Here is a 20170-nt window from a genome sequence, read left to right on the forward strand (position 1 = left end):
TCGAGAACCAAGGTTCCACTGTAGTTCCCATTTACAAGCAAGTTTTGATTATTATTTTTATATTTATCAATCTGGAGGAAGGGAAAGAACAGCTGTCTGTGGGTACAGCCTGCTTGATTAACTTCTTTTGACTTTTTATTGTTTAACAAAGCAACTGGAATATTCCTGAATAAGAGCCTGTTGTTTTGGGAGAGTGATGCTTTTTATATAGACAGCAAATCTTTATATGGTAATCATAGGAAAACTATATTTAAGTGTGCGTGCGTATTCCATTTGGAATTGATACGCTAGAATAAAATCTGATGTCTTCCGATATGCTAGGATATTACGGTATCCAAAGTTGCGCCAAGTTGCTCTTGCCATTGGCTCAAGGATTTCTGCTCCCACAACAGAACTTTTCCTTCTCTGTGGAACTCGCTCCCATAGGAGACAGTGATGGCTACCAACCTAGATGGCTTTAAGAGAGGCCTGGGCAAATTCATGGCTGTCTACTAGCCATGATGGCTATGCTCTGCCTCCACAGTTGGCTTCTGGATACCAGTTGCTGGAAACTGCAGGAGGGGGAGAGTGATCTTGCACATAGATCCTGCTTGCAGGCTTCCCATTTGGGCATCCCGGTGGCCACCATGAGAACAAGATGCTGGACTAGATGAGCCAATGGCCCTGATCCAGCAGGCTCTCATGTTCTTATGTGAAGGGGGCGGTTCCGCTGCAGAAGTGTAAATCCTTGCAGTAACAAGAGAGCATAGCTGTCAACTTACAGATTTGAAAATAAGGGGCCAGCAGCCTCGAAAATAAGGGATCAGCAGCCAAAATAAGGGATTTTTCGGGCACAGGTATGTTCGGCTGCTGAGCCCCTCCGAGCCAAAGGCAGAAAGCCCAGCCAGTAGCCAAACGAAGCTTCATCTGTAAGGGACAGCAGCGGGACATGGCACTGGGATAAAGGGACTGTCCCGCCAAATAAGGGACGCTTGACAGCTATGCAAGAGAGAGAGATAAAACTTTATTCCCATTACCCAATGGCCATAGCAACAGTAAAACATTACAGTATATGCAGAAAAGGAAATTTGATATAAAAGCACAATTTAAAGTCCTGAATCAGCAGTCAGTTAGTGGCCCTTATTCTGATTGCCCCTGCTATGAACCTAGCAACCTTTGCTGTTATCTGCTCATTTTGATCTGATAGAAGAAAGGAGATTGTGGCAGTGGCTGAGCGCCCTGGGATGGTTAGTACGAGTGGGGTGATGATCTCATTCCTCAGGTCTTTTTAGAGAGTACAAGGCAGGAGGACGTGTGCCGCTGTTTCGGTGCTACCATCTCCACAGGGGCAAAGACGTTTCTCAGGCCGGATCTTTTGGAATCAACCCTCAAGTGCCGCAGATGGCAAAACATCCAGTCTTGCAATGTAAAAGCACGTCTGTATTTTGGGATAATAAGTTTGTGCAGATATGGGGCCAGAGAATCAAAATGGAGAGGTGGAAACTGAACATATCAAGGGCAGAATTTCCTTATAGTGGCCAGGTTGTTCTGATGCTCAATATCTTTTGGACGTTGACCAATTAGAGCGCTTGCTTTAGTGGGGCCCATAGTGAGTAGGTGTTGTGGGGATAGGCCACAAGAGTGAAGTTTTTGCTAGACGGTTTTAAGCCAGGCACATTTATGGGAGTCTTGAAGTACTAGGGATAGTAAACCGGGGGGATTTTGAGTTTAGGCGGAGCCTGAAGTTAAGAGTTCTTTGCCAAGTCCGTACTTCTACTAAAGGGAGACTTGCCTCCAGTCTCAATGATGCGTTTGGGACGCATGGTGGTACAGAAAAAATCTTTCAGTAACAAGGATTTGGATGCCGCCCAATGACTTCAGATTCCCACCCCATCTACGTTAACTATAAGAGAGAGAAAAATAGTTAGCAGTTTTGACTCCAAAGTTCATGCTTTCAGGAAAAGAGTGACTTTTGTTCAGGGGAGGACGGATTTGCCGTCGCAGAGAGAAACTCTGTGGCCCACCCACGTGGCCCCAAGCGAACAGTACAGCTTCCAAAGGAGACCTGCACTCGGAGACCCTGGTCTTGCCAAAGTACACAGGACTCTTGAGTTTTGAAGGGGCCTTGGCTATTTCAGCAAAAAAATTAATGCAGCTTTCCTGAACTGTGATAGGGCACGGCGATGGGAACGTGGGTGGCTGAGTTCAGTGGGTCTCATGTGATCCTTGTGGGGCAGTTTCACAAGATGCCGTGTTGATCTTTTAAGCTCTTAAGGCTGTTATGTCACCAGCCCCAGGTAACAGGGCCCCTGCTCTCCCAGGAGAATTTTTGGCCTATCAGGTGGAATGCAGCGTGGGAGAGACTGGTGGGATATAGCTGAAGGATCATACGGAGCAAGGCTTCCCCCAACGTCTGAGTTTATCCACCACTTTGATGGACTTATAAAGTTGACATTGAACAGCCCCCCCATCTTAATTCTTAAGAATGTGAAGTAAAATTAAGAAATAAACAACGTTTATTAATCATCAATCACCATTACTAGGAATGGTAAAACATAAAAAAGGAAAATAAGCAAGTGAAAATGGTTCCAAATTATTATTTTTTGTACTATGTCTTGTAAATTATTACTATTATTATTATTAGCCCACCCTTTTCCCTGATGGGACTTAAGGCAGCTTACAGATAAAACTAAAAGCCATAATTAAAAAACATTGATAGAAATAAAACTATATATAGTGGAACCTCTGGTTGCAGACAGAATCCGTGACGGAGGAACGTTGGCAACCCGCAGCATTCGTAACCTGCAGTGCCACATCTGTGCACCCACGTGATGCGATTTGGTGCTGTGCCTTTCCGGTACTTTCGGGTTTCCCTTGGTCCACAACCTGAAAATACGTAACCCGAAGCATTTGTAACCCGAGATACCACTGTGGTACAGTGGTATCTTGGTTGTTGAACTTAATCCATTCCACGGTTCGAAAACCAAGGCACGGCTTCTGATTGGCTGCAGGAGCTTCCTGCACTCAATTGGAAGCCGCAGTAGCCATGTTGGACGTTCGGCTTCCAGAAAACATTAACAAACCAGAACACTCACTTCCGGGTTTGCGGTGTTTGGGAGCCAAAACGTCTGAGTACCAAGGCGTTTGACAACCAAGGTACAACTGTACATATATAAAATCTATTAAAACTATACCAGTAATGACAATAAAAACAGCACAGCACCAGTTCCCCAAAGTGTGTTGGAACAAATTTTCACCTGTTGGATGACAGGCAACAAAGAGGGAGCCAGTATAACTTCCTAAGAGAGGGGAGTTCCAAATTCTGGGAGCAACCACTGAGAAGGCCTTTCTCAGTCCCCTTTCAACCCCAAGGCTTTTATTTATCCCCTGTACAGTGACTCTATGGGGGCCAATATTTACCACTTTGAGAAACTGTGATATTAAAGCCATTTCTATTACATCCACTATTTAACAGCTCCATTCAGTATGATGGATAGCCTTTATCTTCAGGGCTAGGGAGAGACTGTGTTCTGTGGGAACAGAGGTGCTTGGCCAATATAAACCGGATTAAGCTCAAGGCCTATCTAGTCCAGCCTCCTGTTCTCACAATGGTCCACCAGTTGCTCTTAAAATTGTGCAAGCTGCTTGAAATTTCTTATGTTGGCAAGGGACTAACGACTCGAAAGAACAACAAAAACAATTATTATAATTAAGATATTATAATAATTATACTAGTATTACTAAATATTATAATATTTATAATAGAAGTAATCCCGCAGAGTCAATACAGCTAGTTAAGTTTTAACCAGCCCCGTTTAACTCGGAGAAAATTACATCTTAATAAACACGAGATAGGGGCTGCCCAAGCGCTGCAACAAGACTGCTGGGATAGTCGATAGAGCATGAGGCTCTCAAGTTCAGGGCCCTGAGTTCGAGTCTTCGAGCCCCACGTTGGCCTGCTTTGCAGCGGACAGCGCAAGGCGTCCCTCGTGGTCCGGATTTTTGGACGCAACAGAAATACGGCTGTTCGCCTTTAAGGGGGAAAGGCAAGTTGTCTCTTTAAGCCGCTGGCGAGAGAAGGAGGGCTGAGCTGGCGAGGGAGGGCGGAGTTGCGGCTTGTTTGGCCGGCTAAAGGCAGGGGATCGGCGGCGCTGCTGCTGTCGGAGCGGGTGGGCTGTCTGCTTCTGCCGGTGAGTTGCAGCGGAGGCCGGTGGCTTGAAGCGCACAGGTGCGGCGGGAAAGGGCTTTTGCAAGGGAGCAGCGCCTTTGCGCACCCGGCTGCAAAGGGCGATCGCCCGGGAGCGGAGGATCTTGCTAACCGAGCCTCGCAGCTTCTGGCGTGGAGACGGAGGGCGCGATCCCGCGCGGCGCTTCCTCGCCTCCTCGCTCTTCTTCTGCTCCCTCGGGTCGGAGGCGCCCCGCGCTTCGTGCCAAGGCGGGCGGAGCGGGAGAGAAAAGGAGACGACGGGCAAAGGACTCCGCATGGCGCGCTTCTTGGCAAGAGCCGGAGAAATGGATGCCAATCCGAATCGGGGCAGGGTTTGTTTACTTGCTGAGGCTGCGTGTTGGCCTTCCGGGAGCGTGGAGATGGGCGCGGGTGGGCATTGAGAAGAAAACGGCATGGCACTTGGCTTTGTTTGCGGGATCAGACCAACGGCCTCATCCCGTTATGCCTCCTCTAGAGTAGAGGCCACTGGGTCGTTTGCTAAGAGCCCTGTCTGTTTGGGGGAAGGGGAAAAAGCCAGGAGGGGAATGCCCCTTCTGCCCATGGAGGTTCTATTGTGGCCAGATCGTTTTATTTATTTTGTAGCTCACCTTTCCTCTCTCCTCCCCAAAGGTACAGTTGGAATTTGGCTGGTATTCCAGGCCAGAGTATTTGATATTTTGGTGGTGGGGAGAAAGTTCGCAACCTAGGCAGTGGATGCCAGGAGACAAAAACTATAGGGAATTGCTTTGTACCAAGTTAGATCCACCCTGCTCAATATTGTCTGCACTGACTGGCAGCGGTGGATGCTCTTACCATTGACCATTTTACCTTTCACTGCTGTGCAGCCTCCCTCCCTCCCCCCCCCCAGTTTGGGGCCATAACTCCCTATTGCTGCCTGGGGCTGGTGAGTCTTGGTATATTTGGAAGACACCAAATTTGGGGAAGACTGAACTAGCCTATTATTAGAAGGGTTCAGGTGACCCCCCCCCCTTTGCATGTTAAAAGCGGGTGCAAATGGCAGCGCAGCAACATTAAATCATTAAAAGCTAATGGACCTTGCCAAGTCCTGTGATTGTGAATTACGTAAAAGAATTATGGGGTGTGTTTAGAGATAATGCATTTCCTTTGTGTCAGGAAACCTACATTACTGCGGACTCAGGCTGCTGACCCATCACTGAATGGATGTATTTTTCCAGCCAGTGAAGGGCGGTGATGCAAGCTTTGCAAGCTGCATAGGATTGTTTTTTGACTTTCATGTCTCTGAGTTCTGTCACCAAACTTGAAGGGGGTTTGGTGGGTGTGAAGGTGCATCGTCCTTCTAGTCGTAGAGGCAATGATAGATCATTTTCATTCTTTTATTTTGCAAAATTAAAAATATATACCAATTGATTGCAATAAAGCCCTGGAGCGGTTTGCAAAAATAAAAATAAAAATATTGTTAAAAAAAGAAGAGAGAGTTTAAAACATCTTTCAAACACTCAAAAAATAATTAAAGCAACAATCAGCCAAAAACCAGATTAAAATGCATTCTACATGTTAAGTATAGGTGTGCCTGGATAAAAAAAAGTACAGTGAAGGTGCCAGCCTGGTCTTAATAGGCAGGGAGTTCCAAAGTGTGGGTGCTGCTACACTGAAAGATGAATTTCTTGTATCTCTCTTATCTTTCCTCTTACCTGGCGCTTTCTCTTCTGCCTCTAGTAATTTAGGTGCTGTAGCCCACTAGTCCTCAGCCTTTTTAGGCCCAGGACCCACCATTAACCCAAACATGCATTTTGGGGGACCCATTTCTGATTTTTGTTATTTAAATATACCTGAAGGAGTGTCTCCACCCCCATCTTTCAGCCCGGACGCTGAGGTCCAGTTCTGAGGGTCTTCTGGTGGTTCCATCACTGTGAGAAGTGAGGTTACAGGGAACCAGGCAGAGGGCCTTCTCAGTAGTGGTGCCCACCCTGTGGTACGCCCTCCCATCAGATGACAAGGAAATAAACAACTACTGTATCTGACTTTTAGAAGACATCTGAAGGCAGTCCTGTTTAGGCAAGTTTTTGATGTTTTATGGTGTTTTTAATTATCTGTTGGATGCCGCCCAAAGTGGCTGGGGAGCCCAGCCAGATGGGCAGGGTATAAGTAATAAATACTACTACTAATAATAATAATAATAGCAACTGCAGTGCCCCTGCAGAATGATGGAAGGGAGAGCTAACTCTTTCTTCCCACATCATGGTCCTGTCAGAAACTGCTGCCCCCTGATGCAGTTTGCTCTGAGTATTTGGCCCCAATGGAAGATTCCCTACCAGCACTCATTTCCTTGGGGGAGACTTTCATCAGGACTGCAGTATGGGAGGAAGTGGTTAAACCTCCCCCCCCCACTTCCTGAAAGGCGTCATGTGATTCCGATTCTCTCCCCTCTCACAATCACACCTACACTGTCAAAATCAAACTTTGCACATGTGCATTTTAACCCATTACCTACTCCAGTCCTTGTTAACTGCTAAATTGAAAACTTAACATATACGGGAACGGTCCTGGCTCAGTGGTAGAGCATCCTTGCGGGCAGAATGTGCTGGGTTCAATCTCCAGGTATGGCTAGGGAAAGACTCCTTGTCTCGAATCCTAGAGAGCCACTGCCAGTCAGTGTAGACAGTACTGAGCTAGATGCACCCTGCTAAGGACGTGGGTGGCGCTGTGGTCTAAACCACTAAGCTTCTTGGGCTTGCCAATCGGAAGGTCAGTGGTTCGAATCCCTGCGATGGAGTGAGCTCCCGTTGCTCTGTCCCAGCTCCTGCCAACCTAGCAGTTCGAAAGCACACCAGTGCAAGTAGATAAATCGGTACCTTTGCAATGAGAAGGTACATGTGCTCTGGCATTCGTTACGGTTTCCCGTTGCGCCAGAAGCAGTTTAGTCATGCTGGCCACATGACCCGGAAAGCTGTCTGTGGACAAACGCCGGCTCCCTCGACCTGAAAGTGTGATGAGCGCCGCAACCCCATACAGTGGTACCTCTGGATGTGAACGGGATCCGTTCTGGAGCCCTGTTTGCATCCTGAAGCAAACACAACCCATGTCTGCGCGTGCATGGGTTGCGATTCGCCGTTTCCGTGCATGCGCCGTTTCTGCACATGCGCGAGCGGCGAAACCCGGAAGTAACACGCTCTGTTACTTCCGGGTCGCTGCGGAGTGTAACCTGAAAAAGCTCAACCTGAAGCACATTTAACCCGAGGTATGACTGTATTCGCCTTTGACTGGACATAACTGTCCAGGGGTCCTTTACCTTTTACCTTTACCCATCCTGGATGGACTGAGGAGTCTGACTTTGTATGTAAGCCAGCTTCCAGCCAAATGCGGCCCTCATATGCCTCTCTAGCAGGCCCCTGGGCATCTTTCCCCAGTCCACACACTTTACTCCTTGCTTGAACACAGAGGGAAAATCCATATGAACTAAGGCAATCCCTACAGGTGGTGATAGGGGACCAGTGGCCTTTCTGATGTGTCTCAGTTCCAGTTCCCATCAGCCCCAGCCCGCATGACCAATAGTCAGGGGGCGACTGGGGCCGCAGCACAGCACCAGGTGAAGATGGATAGCTCAGTTGGTTAGAGCAGGGTGCTGGCATTGCCAAAGTTGCAGGTTTGATCCCCGCAGGCTATCCCTGCATTGCTGGGGATTGGACCAGATGATCCTTAGGGTCCCTTCCAACTCTATATACAGTGGTGCCTCGCAAGACAAAATTAATCCGTTCCGCGAGTCTCTTCGTCTTGCGGTTTTTTCGTCTTGCGATGCACGGCTATTAGCGGCTTAGTGGCTATTAGCGGCTTAGCGGCTTTAAGAAAAAGGAAACAAACTCGCAAGAACTCGCAAGACGTTTCGTCTTGCGAAGCAAGCCCATAGGGAAATTCGTCTTGCGGAACGACTCAAAAAACGGAAAACCCTTTCGTCTAGCGAGTTTTTCGTCTTGCGAGGCATTCGTCTTGCGGGGCACCACTGTATCGTATGATTCGATGAACTACCCCTGCATTATTAAAGCATTAGGAAGTTATTTTGCATTTCCTTAATTCCTCAACAGGGGGGAAAACAACCAGCATTTCTACTGAGGCTTCAGCCATCTGCACATTTTATCTAAAAATATAATTGACCGGCTGGAGAAAAAGCAGATGTGATTCATCAACTCAAGAAATTGTTATAAAACCCAAGGTGTACCGGAACACGCCTCGGCTGTAAACAGAGGTCTGGGCAGAAGATGGTGCGTTAAAAATAGTGTTAGGAACAGGAGGGCTGATGCGCTGAACTCCCTCTTCTGGGGAAAGGTTTTCAGGTTTTCAAATCCCCTCCCTTTGTTATCTTGGAACAGGCCAGCCTGGGTAAACAAAGTGGCTGATAACAATTCTCTCTCTCTTTTAAAAGAAGAAGCCCTCCAGAATTTCCAGGATCATTTGGCTTTGTGACCTCTGTCACTCTCCTTCCACACCACCTGGTTTCATGCTAATTTGGACCTTGCTAGCTAGGTGGCGGTGAAAGGAATTCCCCGACAAAAGATGCTTTTTAGTGTCAACAGAGTTTGATTGCATCTGGGTGAAATGTTGCAGGTAAACCTGTCTCACTGCATAGCGATGAGCTGGGTGGACCAATGATCTGATTCGGGACAACACAACCTCCTGTGTTCCTTTTTAAATCAGCCTTTTTTATGAGGAACGATGAGGACTGGAACCTTTTTTTAGGGGAAGGGATAGGTTTTTCCACATTACCTGGCCCTCAGAACTGTCTGCAGGCCACGCCCCTCTCTCTCCTCAGGCCACACCCTTTTCCAACCTCACCCTCTTTGAGAAGCCAGCCTTTGTGTTGGTTTACTTCTGTTACTCCGCCCACTTTTGCCTCTGGCCCCGCCCACCGCATGCATGTGGCCCCTGGCAGGTCACCCAGAAGAGAATACGGCCCTTGGGCAGAACATTTTTTTAACCCTACTCCAGAGGGTGTCTCCTGATTCACCGGAGGAGAAGCTTTGTGCTAAAATAGCCTGTAAGCACCAGTTGGAACCGTGGAATGGGATTCACAGTGATGGAACAGAAAGGGCAATTATTACTTGTAAGGAGTCCTTCCTTTGATGCCGCAGCACCTGCACTTTGGAACGCCCTGCCGATTGACATTAGGCAGGCTTTCCTGTTTCAGCAGGGCCTATCCAGACACCTGCTTTGGTTATATCTGTAAATTTGTTTTAGATCTTTTACTGTGTCCTTTAACAGCTTTCATATGCATTTTTTATTTTTTTAAATCGCGTAGGTGTTTGTGGTCCTGGCTCCTTTTGAAATGCACATTTGCTAAAATAAATGAAATAGATGAGTTATTTATGCCCTGCTTTTCAGCAGAGGATTAGACCAGAGAGCAGCTTATAATTAAAATCCATATAAAGATATAATTAGGGGAATGGCAGTGTGTGTAGTGAGTCTCTGTTGACACCCTCCAAATTCCAGCCTCTTTGCTCCAGGGGGAGAAAGCGTGTAGGAGGAAGTGGAACTGGCCACCTGCTGACCCTCAGAAACAGCCATTCTGCAGAGTCTTCCTTCTGTAACTCCTATGATTTCTCTTTCTTCCTCTCCTTTTTCTCCCTAATTTTTAATTTGTTCATTTTTTGAAATGTTCATATGTGTTCCACCCTGGTGGTTGAGAAGGAGCTTGAATCTCTTTTTTTAACCCCCCCCCCCCGACTCACTGTGATGTAAAAAATAGGGTTTAGCTTTTCACCTTCTCTGATGAAATCGATTCTCCCCTTAGTAGTTGCGAAAACCTTTTTGGTGGTTTGATCTGCTGGTTTTAAAGCATTTTTTGCCCTTTTGCTTCTCCCCAGCTCCCAGTTCTCTCCACAAAGGGAAACCGCTGCAAGAGAATTCTCCAGCCTGAACGGAGAGGGGGCTACTTCTCCATTTCCATCAACGGCTGCAATTTGTGAAATTTCCTGCTGGTTGGAGCAGGGGGGCTTCTCTTACTCCCCTCCCCTCTCTCCGTACCCCCGGCTCCCGGACAGGTGATGCCGTAAAGCGTGGACAAAGTGTGGACATCCTCGCTTTGTAAGGTGCTTGGCCTCTTCGGTTCTGGACGGAGAAACATTTGGCCAGCTGCCATGTGGACTTTCTGGGTCTTTGGAGTGGCCTGCATGGCAGCCGAGGGGGCCAGCGCAGTAGGATATCCCAATAGCTCAGAGGACCCCAAGATCTCATCTTCTCTTCACTTGGACACCAGTGGGCAGCTCAACAGAATCCTGAGCTCAGGACGAGCTGTGGACGTGAGTAGCCGAAGGGGCAGAAAGAAGCCACCAAAATTGCTGTTTGGTTGACTATTTGCATTTATTAATTGCTTGCCCCCACAGGGAGTCTCCAAGCAAAAGGATCAGAGTTTCCTGGGAAGAGGCATTGATTGTTAAACCACTCTGGGAATTGTAGTTCTGGGAGGGGGAATAGCCTCTTAACAACTCTCAGCGTGACTTTCCATAATTCTTTGGGGAAGCCACAGCTTTAAAGCTCTGGTATTACCGTGGTTTAAAGGGAGGATGTGAATGTGACTTGGGTTTCTTCAGCAAGCCTCCCAGAATTTTGCAGATCCCAAAGAGATTGCCTTCATTGACATTGTGTTATGACTGGAACGGGGCTCGGCCCTTGCCTAGCAAGGACACCTAGCTGAGCTCAAGCCTGCTCAGCCAGTGAAAATGCTTCTGAAAGGAGCCAGGAATGCCTGTTTGTGGCAGAGCCGGTTATTTCACTCTGCAGCAGGAGGGCCTGCCCCATAGATCTCCTTCCACCCTTATCTTGCAAGCCCAGATCCAAATTAGTCCTGACTCCTGGCCTCTCTCTACTCGGAGCCAAGCTGGGGGGTAGTTCTGCATGTGTATTATAGTAACCCTTTTCAGGGATGGTATGAGCATTGAAGAAGACCCCTGTGGTCCTCTTTCATCCCAGGGCTGAACTACTGCATTGCACTTTTATATGGGCATCCCTTGAAGACTGTTTGGAAGCTTCAGCTGGTGTAGAATGCAGCAGCCTGCCTCATAATGGGGCTGGGCAGCCAGGAACACAGCATGCCAGCGTTCTGGGGTCTGTCAGCTGCTCCTCCTGTGCTCTCCTGGGAACAATCCGAGGTGGTGGTTTAGCTCTTTGCAAAACTGCGGGACCCAAATGCTAACTTGGTTTCCTAACTGTTGGTGTTCGCTGTTAACCCCTTTCCCCCTGTTCCTAGTTCCTGTTGTAGTTTCATCTGGCATTATTTCACAGCTCTGGCATTGAGTGGAGGGTTGGGCTGGATGGCCTCTTAAGATCCCAAATGATCTAAAATTATCAAATCACCTGTGAAACGTGCAAAGGGCTTGGGAAAGAGAGGTTGGCATTTCTGTCATTTTCTTCCTCAAGAGCCTCTCCCAAGCAGGACAAAAGGATCTTTTGATTTCTTATATAAGGGAGATTCAGATTCCCCTTTGTCTTAGGCCCTCCTATGGGCCTTTTTATTTTATTTGTTATTATTTTTTGATTGATTGATAGGAGCCCAAGATGGCGTACGTAGTTCTCCCCTTCCTCACTTAATCTCAACAGCAGCAACAACAACAGCAACAGCCCTATGCAGTAGGAAGCTGCCATAAACCGAGTCAGACCATTGCTCCATCTACACGAACTGGCAGCGGCTGGAGACAGGGTTCTCTCCCAGCCATACCTGGAGATGAGAGACTTAAACATGGGACTTTCTGCCTGCAAGGCAGATGCCCTAACCAAAAATGGGTGTGGCGTTCTAAAAGCAGGCTTAACTTTTATTTATCTGTACGTTTACGTTTCCCCTTTTCCTCCAGCACACTCAAGGCAGCATGCATCCATCTCTCTCCCCTGTTATATCCTCACAGCAACCCTGTGAGGTAGGCTTGAGAAGCCAAGTTAGCTTCACTGCCAAGTGGGGATTGGAAACCTGGTCTCCCAGGTCCAAAATCGGACTCTCCAACCACTGCACCATGTTGGCCCTCTGTAAATAAATGATTGGCAGTGACTGGACCCTCACGGTGGGATTTCTGGTCTCTTAATTTTATTTTTTATTTTTGTCCCTCCAGTGCAGAGAGGTGGGGAAGGAAAACATCTCCAGGCGCTGCTTCTTCATCCGGAACAACCCAGACTGCCAGATGGATGGCGGGTTTCTCAACTACCTCAATGGAGCTTTCTGCGTTTTCCCTGCTGCTCTCCAACCTCTTGCAGTGACCCTCTATGTAAGGACAAGAGCAGAGGAATCCGGGTGGGTGGGAAGGGATTTTAGGAGTCCCCCTTAGTTGCGTTGCTGGTTGACTGCAGAGTCTGGGAGATGTCATGAGGTCTTCCTGACTCCTCTGAATACCAGTTGCTGCAGGAGGGGAGAGTGATCTTCTGCTCAATTCAAAAGTGTTGGTGCTAACCTTTAAAGCCCTAAACGGCCTTGGCCCGGTTTACCTGAAGGAGTGTCTCCACCCCTATAGTTCAGCACGGACACTGAGGTTCAGAGCTGAGGGCCTTCTGGCAGTTCCCTCACTGCGAGAACTGAGGTTACAGGGAACCAGGCAGAGGGCCTTCTTGGTAGTGGCGCCCACCCTGTGGAACGTCCTCCCAGCAGGTGTCAAGGAAATACAGTGGTCCCTTGGTTCTCAAACTTAATCCATTCCGGAAGTCCCTTCCAAAACCAAGGCGCGCTTTCCCATAGAAAGTAATGCAAAATGGATTAATCCATTCCAGACTTTTAAAAACAACTCCTAAAACAGCAATTTAACATGAATTTTACTATCTAACAAGACTGTTGATCCATAAAGTGAAATCAATAAACAATGTACTGCAGTCACACAATCCATCAATCAATTGCTGAACTGGGTTCCACACAATCGCACAAAAAAGAGCCACAAAAACGAAAAATAAATAGCAAATACAGACAGATCTCAGCGTAACACTCAAAACGGAAGTGTGGCACTCAAAATGGAGAACGTCCGGCTTCCGGTTTGCAAACCGTAACACTTACTTCCAGGTTTGAAGTGTTTGGGTTCCAAGTTGTTTGAGTACCAAGGCATTTGAGAACCAAGGTACCACTGTAAGCAACTATCTGACTTTTAGAAGACATCTGAAGGCAGCCCTGTTTAGGGAAATTTTTAATGTTTGATTCTATTTTTAATAATCCGTTAGGAACCGCCCAGAGTGGCTGGGGAAACCCAGCCAGATGGGCGAGGTATAAATAATAAATTATTGTTATTATTAATTATTCCAGCTTTTGGTCTGATCCAGCAGGCATTGTATTAGCTGTATCTTGCACATGGTGCCGACAGGTTGCATGTGGCGCTGGGTGATTTTGAGCAAGAACAAGCAAACGTGAGCAGGTTCAGCTTGGCTGTGCAACAGACGCCAGCTACTTAGGGGGAAGGAATGGCATCCACATGTGGTGGAGCTGTGGGAAGGCAGATTGATCAAGCGCAAGGAACCGGCTCCTTTTAAGAAAGAGGATCTGCCTTTTTTTTTCTGGGAAGAGGGACCAGGAAGGGGTGACGCTGCAGCTGAGGGTGTTTGCTGGGTCAGGGCAAGGGCAGCTTGAGGAATGAGGAAGGTGAAGCAGGAGAACTTGCATTTTGGTATCTTTTCAGAGAATCTCCTCTTGTGAGTTTAGCCCAAGGCAAATTGCCTGATTTGCATTTGCTTTTGCAGGATCTGTACTGAGTTCTCTTCAGGCATCTTTGAATAAGGAAGTGAAAAGGCTGCGAAGTTCGCAAGCCCCGTCTCTGCCCACCTGCGCACCACAGAAGGTGCATATGTGGCTCCAGAGACCACAAGACTCTCAGAGTTGGGGTTCAAGCCCCACATTGCCCCCCAAAATATATCCTGTGTTACAGGGGGTTGGATGAAATGATCCTTTGGGTCCCTTCCAACTCTACAAATCTATGATTCTATCTAATCAAGAATGGGAACTGTTATTGTCTATACATAGGGGCCCCTTTGGGCTAGCAGTTGATCAGTTGTATGACAGTTGGACAAGCCTGCCAAGATATGTAGAATGCGTGCGTGTTTTGACCTGTTTTCAGTTTTATCATTTTATTAAATAATTATTTTATTTTTTTGTAAACTGCTTTAAGGGGTTCCCCCCTCCCTTAAGTGGAGTGTGTGTGTATAACAAATAAAACTCTAGAGGTGCATGCTGAGCACATTGGTCAACAGCTTAGCAGACAGAGTTAGCCTGCATGTTCAATACCAAATGTCTGAAGAAGTATCGGAAGTTGGGTTTGTGATGAAGAGGAGGGACCACAGCACAGTGGTTAGAACACCTGCTTTGCATGCAGAAGGTCCCAGATTTAATTCCTGGCACCTCTAGGTAGGACTGGGGGAAAGCCACTGCTAGTCAGTGCAGATAATCCTGAGCTAGATGGTCTGATGGCCTGACTGTATAACAGAGCTTCCTTCACTCCTAACAGTTGACCCAGAGTTCTGCAACAAGTTAAAGCAGTATTCTGCAATTAAATATAAGATAAAGGGAACAGACTGACACCTGTTCTGAGAATTTAGGGTGCAGCTGAGTACTAAGCATTTAAGTTCAGGAGCAGATTTATTTATTTATTGAGACTTTGGATTATCAGAACTATGTACAGTTTTTTGAAAGCCACAGAATGCTTTGGAGTCCTTCCCTCCCCCCCCCTTTTTCATGACTGGAATTGTCTCTGGGTTTCCCGCAGGCTCTGTGGCTGGTTTATCTCTTTGTCGTCCTTGGGGTCACAGCCGAGAAATTGTAAGTAACAGCAACGCCGGGTGTCTCTCGCTTCCTCTTCCGCTGCAAGTTTTTAAAAGGCGGCTTCCTAGCCTTCAAATGGGGGGAAGGGCCATAACAGGATATAAGGCTATTTGGAAATGGGATGCTGTCATTCAGAAATGGTTTGTCATTCATTCATATTTTATTATTATTAAGTGCATGCTGCTAAAAAATAGTCGCAAGACTCATCTGCATCGTGCATTTAAAAACACTCTTCTGCCACATTAACAAGCATGCCCCCCCAAAGAATCCTGGGAACTGTAGTTTGCTGCTCATGTAGACTGGGCCTAACTCTGCCCCCCTGAAGGGCATCTCCCCTCGTCGCAGGAGCTTGACTCAGTGGCAAATGTCCATTCCCCTTGGCATCTCCAGGTTGTGTTGGGAGGGACCTCAGTCTGAAACCCTGCAGTGTAGATAATACTGAACCAATAATGGGACTCTGGAAAAAAACAGCTTCCTATATTCTTCATATGGGGGGGGGCAATGCATCAAACTTGTAACCTTTTTTTCTTTCCTTCCACCCTTAAGCTTCTGCCCCAACTTATCCGCCATCTCCACCAAGCTGAAGTTGGCACACAATGTTGCAGTATCCTTTGCTGAATTTGTTCTGGGTCCTCAGAGGCACCAGAGAAGGGTGGAAAAGTGGGGAATCTCATTGGGTCTTTTCAGTCTCCTGTTATCTAACCCATGGGGTGGTCTGATGCTAACAGGTGGGGGGACGAGGTGGATTGAACCCCCCCCCCGATCATGATGGTTTAATCCAGAGGTGGAAGAATAATTTTTTTCACACAGGGAGGGGGCACATTCTCCCTCATGGGCAACTTCCCAAGGGCCACATGCCAGGGGTGGGCGTGGCCAGAGGCAAAAAGAAGGCGGAGCATCAGATGGGACCCTTAGCCCAAGGGTGTAGCCAACATGGTGCTCTGTAGTTTTTTATTTTGCACTGCAACTCCCATCATCCCTGGTCTTTGGCCATGCTGACCAAGGCTAATGGAAGCTGGAGTCCCAACAGCTTCCAGAGGGGACCATGCTGGCTACCCCTGCTCCCGACCTTTCTACAGTATGCCCCATACCAGCCAGGGAGATTTCTACAGCAGCACATTCCTCTCCATTCGCCAGACAGGCAGGCACCAAAGTTTCGGCCAGGGACTAAATCCTTCGGCAGGGAGGGTGGGGCACACAACAGAGCTGGTGGTGCGGTTCCTGGGAGAGTCCCGAGGGCCAGATAATGCCTGAAGGACTTCCTTTGCCCCCCTTGGCCTGAGATTTCCCACCCCAAGTTTAATCTGTTAGAAGGCATTTTTTTAATCAACTGCAAAGCCCTGCACTGGGTGCTGAAGGGCATTGCAACTGTGACGTACAGTGGACGCTCGGGTTGCGAATGTGATCCGTGTGGGATGCACATTCGCAACCCACGTCTGCGCACACGCGGATCACAATTTGGTACTTCTGCGCAAAGCACAATATAGCGCTTCTGCGCATGCACGACTGCCGAAACCTGGAAGTAACCTGTTCCAGTACTTCTGGATTTCGGCGGTCCGTAACCCGAAAAAACGCAACCTGAAGCATCTGTAACCCGAGGTATGACTGTACAGTCATGCCTCGGGTTGAATGTGCTTCGGGATGAGCACGTTCGAGTTGCACTCCGCGGCAACCCGGAAGTAACGGAGCGCATTACTTCCAGGTTTCACCGCTTGTGCATGCGCAGACGCTCAAAATGACGTCACCTGCATGCGCAGAAGCGCCGAAACGTGACCCACAGACGTGCGGACACGGGTTACGTTTGCTTCTAGATGCAGACGGGGCTCCGGAACGGATCCTGTTCGCATCTAGAGTTACCACTGTACTGAGTTGAGCAGAACAAAAGGCAAGAAGCGTTGGTCATACCGAATTTTGGCCTTGCGCAAAATCTGAAAGAACAAAGCCAACGTCCTGGAATGAGGCCCATTCCCTCCACTGGGCCTGCTGTCTCCATTTCTTCCTTAGCCCTTTCCTTCATGGTGTCACCTTCCTGGCTTTTGGGAATGGCGCACCCGATGTCTTCAGCGCCGTCGTGGCTTTCTCCGACCCGCGGACAGCGGGCTTAGCTGTTGGAGCGCTGTTTGGTACGTGTTGCCAGGGTTTCCCCTCTGCAAACCCCCATGTGCCTTAGCGTGTGGGACAAGGCCTGCTTCTGCTTGACGCCTCCCTTTCCATGGAGGCGCAGGTTACAGCAACAGCCAAGGCGACATTTTTTCACCTTCGCCGCATCAAGCAGTTGGTCCCTTACCTTTCCCGCACTGACCTGGCCACAGTGATCCATGCGACGGTCACCTCCAGGCTTGACTACTGTAATTCGCTCTATGCGGGGCTGCCCTTGATGCTGTCCCAGAAACTGCAGCGGGTGCAGAATGCTGCAGCGAGGCTCCTCACGGGGTCTCTGCCATGGAACAATATTTACCCAGTGCTTTTCCAGCTGCACTGGCTCCTGGTGAAGTACAAGGTCAGATTTAAGGTGCTAGTTTTGACCTTTAAAGCCCTTCACGGCCTAGGACCCTCGTACCTACGGGACCGCCTCTCCCGGTATGCCCCGCAGAGGACCTTAAGGTCCATAAATGGCAACACCCTAGAGGTCCTGGGCCCTAAGGAAGTTAGATTGGCTTCAACCAGAGCCAGGGCCTTTTCAACACTGGCTCCGGCCTGGTGGAACGCTCTGTCTCATGAGACCAGGGCCCTGCAGGATCTGATTTCTTTCCGCAGGGCCTGTAAGACAGAGTTGTTCCACCTGGCCTTTGGCTTGGAGCCAATTTGATTCCCTCCCCCTCTTTCTTTTTCCTTTCTCCTCCTGCGATGAGGCTGCATTTTAATATTTTAATGTTTCAATATTTTAATGTTGTATTTTAATCTTGTTTTTAAGTTGTATTCATTCAACTTGTTTTATTATTGCTTGTTAGCCGCCCTGAGCCCAGCCTTGGCTGGGGAGGGCGGGGTATAAATTATTATTATTATTATTATTATTATTATTATTATTATTATTATTATTATTATTCTGTGCCATCGCCGGGTGGAAATCCGCCAGTCATAGCATGACCAGCAGGGCCTTGTCCAACGATCATAAAGATTGCCTGGCTCTGTACGGCAGAAGGCCGTCTACCAAGTATTCTGGCCCTAAGTGGTTCAGGGCTTTCTGTGCTAACAGCAGACCCTTGATCGTGGCTCCCTGATTGCTTGGCAGTCATGCCTTGCCAGTCTTCCAGCTATGTGGGAACTTATCCTTCCTTTCCTTTTCTCCAGGTGCTGGTATCTTTGTCACCACCGTCGTAGCCGGTGGCATAGCCCTGGTGAGGCCGTTCACTGCGGCCTCCAGGCCGTTCCTCAGGGATGCCATCTTCTACATGGTCGCTGTCTTCCTCACTTTTGTGGCCCTCTACTTTGAGGAGGTCAGCCTGGCAGAAGCCCTGAGTGAGTATATATCAAGGGCCAAGGGAAGCAAGTGCCATCCTAGCCCGGGCAAAAGGTCCCTCTAAGTCCCAGGGCGTTTGGGAACCTGTGGCTTTCTCCAGTAGTGCAGCTGATAATCGGGAAATGACCAGAGTCCTAGTCCAGCCGCACCTGGAGGGTCTCAGGATTATATACAGTGGTGCCTCGCAAGACAGAAAAAAAATCCGTTCCGCGAGTCTCTTCGTCTTGCGGTTTTTTCGTCTTGCGAAGCAAGCCCATTAGCGGATTAGCGCTATTAGCGGCTTAGCGGGTTTAGCGGATCAGCTGATTAGCGGCTTAGTGGATCAGCTGATTAGCGGCTTAGCGGATCAGCTGTTAAGCGGCTTAGCGGATCAGCTGATAAGTGGCTTAGCGGCTTGGGGGAAAGGGGGGGGGGAGGAAAAAAACCCTGCAGGAACTCACAAGACATTTTCGTCTTGCGAAGCAAGCCCATAGGAAATTCGTTTTGCGAAGCACCTCCAAAACGGAAAACCCTTTCGTCTAGCAGGTTTTCCGTCTTGCGAGGCATTCGTCTTGCGGGGCACCACTGAATGTGGTGGGCAACCAAGATGATCAAGGGTCTGGAAACTAAGCCTTATGAGGTACAGTTGAGGGAGTTGGGTATGTTTAGCATAGAGAATAGAGGACTGAGAGGTGTTTCTTATATTGTGATTTTTTTTGTTGTGAACTGCCCTGAGATCTATGGCAGTATACAAATTGTTGTTGTTAATTAATTAATTAGTTAATTATTTGAAGGCATATCAAAAGCAAGCTGGTTTTCTGCTGCTCCAAAGGGTGGGATCCGAACCAGTGGATTCAAAGGGAGATTCCGACTAAACATTAGGAAGAAATTTTGATGCTAAGAGCTGTTCAACAGTAGAATGAACTACCCTGGAAGGTTTTGGACTCTCCTTCATTGAGGGATTTTAAACAAGTTGGATGGGCATCTGCCAGGTATTCTTTGGCAGTGGTTGCAAGAGCAATGGACAAGATGAGTGTTGGGGTCCCTTCCAACTCCACAATTCTATTATTTGGCCTTGTTCTCTCTGAGCTGTGAATTGTAGTTTATTGCACATGCTGAGAGTTATTCCCCTCTCAAAGGGTAATAAGAATATCTTGGTGCCCTAAACAAACTACACCTCCCAGGATTTTTGGGGGTGGGGAGCCATGACTGTTCCTCGTAGTATCATAGGGCCTTAAATGTAGGTAGGATTGGGACTTCTACATTGAAAACACATCCTTTCCCTCAAAGAATTCTGGGCACTGTAGTTTATTAAGGATTGCTGTGGATTACCCTTATTCCACCAGGTGAACTACAGTCCCCACAATTCTTTGAGAGAAAGGATGTTCTTCGGATGTGCTCTAAAAGTAACAGTGGGTACCCAGACAGGGGCCTGTGTTAAATTGTGTGGTGGTGCAGGGTGAGCAGGGCAAACGGGCTGTTGTGAAGGGTTGGCTTCCCCTGCAGGTTACCTCTGTCTCTACATCTTCTACGTCCTGACGGTCGTCGTCTCTACGTGGCTCCACAAGAGGCAGCGGAGGGAGAGGCCGGGCCCTTCTAGCCCTGCAGAGCCAGGTGAGGGGTGTAAAGAGACATGTAGGGAAATCCTTCTCTTGCTTTGCATGCAGACCCTCTCAACCCTTATACAGTGGTACCTCAAATGCCTTGGTACTCAAACAACTTGGAACCCAAACACTGCAAACCCGAAGTAAGTGTTCCGGTTTGCAAACTTTTTTTGGAAGCCGAACATGCTCTGTTT

At 48.1% G+C, this 20170-nt stretch overlaps 1 protein-coding gene across 4 annotated transcripts in view; it reads left to right on the plus strand.

Annotated features, from left to right (window-relative positions):
* The window catches only part of SLC8B1 (solute carrier family 8 member B1), a 32932-nt gene that overhangs the window by 2999 nt on the left and 9763 nt on the right, over positions 1–20170 (plus strand). The window contains exons 1-8 of one of the 4 annotated variants that reach the window (XM_053369891.1): positions 4078–4169; positions 10024–10458; positions 12259–12411; positions 14878–14930; positions 15480–15537; positions 16951–17056; positions 18225–18392; positions 19879–19986. In XM_053369891.1, coding sequence (XP_053225866.1) covers positions 10297–10458; positions 12259–12411; positions 14878–14930; positions 15480–15537; positions 16951–17056; positions 18225–18392; positions 19879–19986 — 808 coding nt within the window. In that variant the 5' untranslated portion in view covers positions 4078–4169; positions 10024–10296. The other 3 variants (XM_053369892.1, XM_053369893.1, XM_053369894.1) reach the window with 3 other exon arrangements.

Source organism: Podarcis raffonei, chromosome 16 (assembly GCF_027172205.1).
Source record: "Podarcis raffonei isolate rPodRaf1 chromosome 16, rPodRaf1.pri, whole genome shotgun sequence".
Lineage (NCBI taxonomy): Eukaryota > Metazoa > Chordata > Lepidosauria > Squamata > Lacertidae > Podarcis > Podarcis raffonei.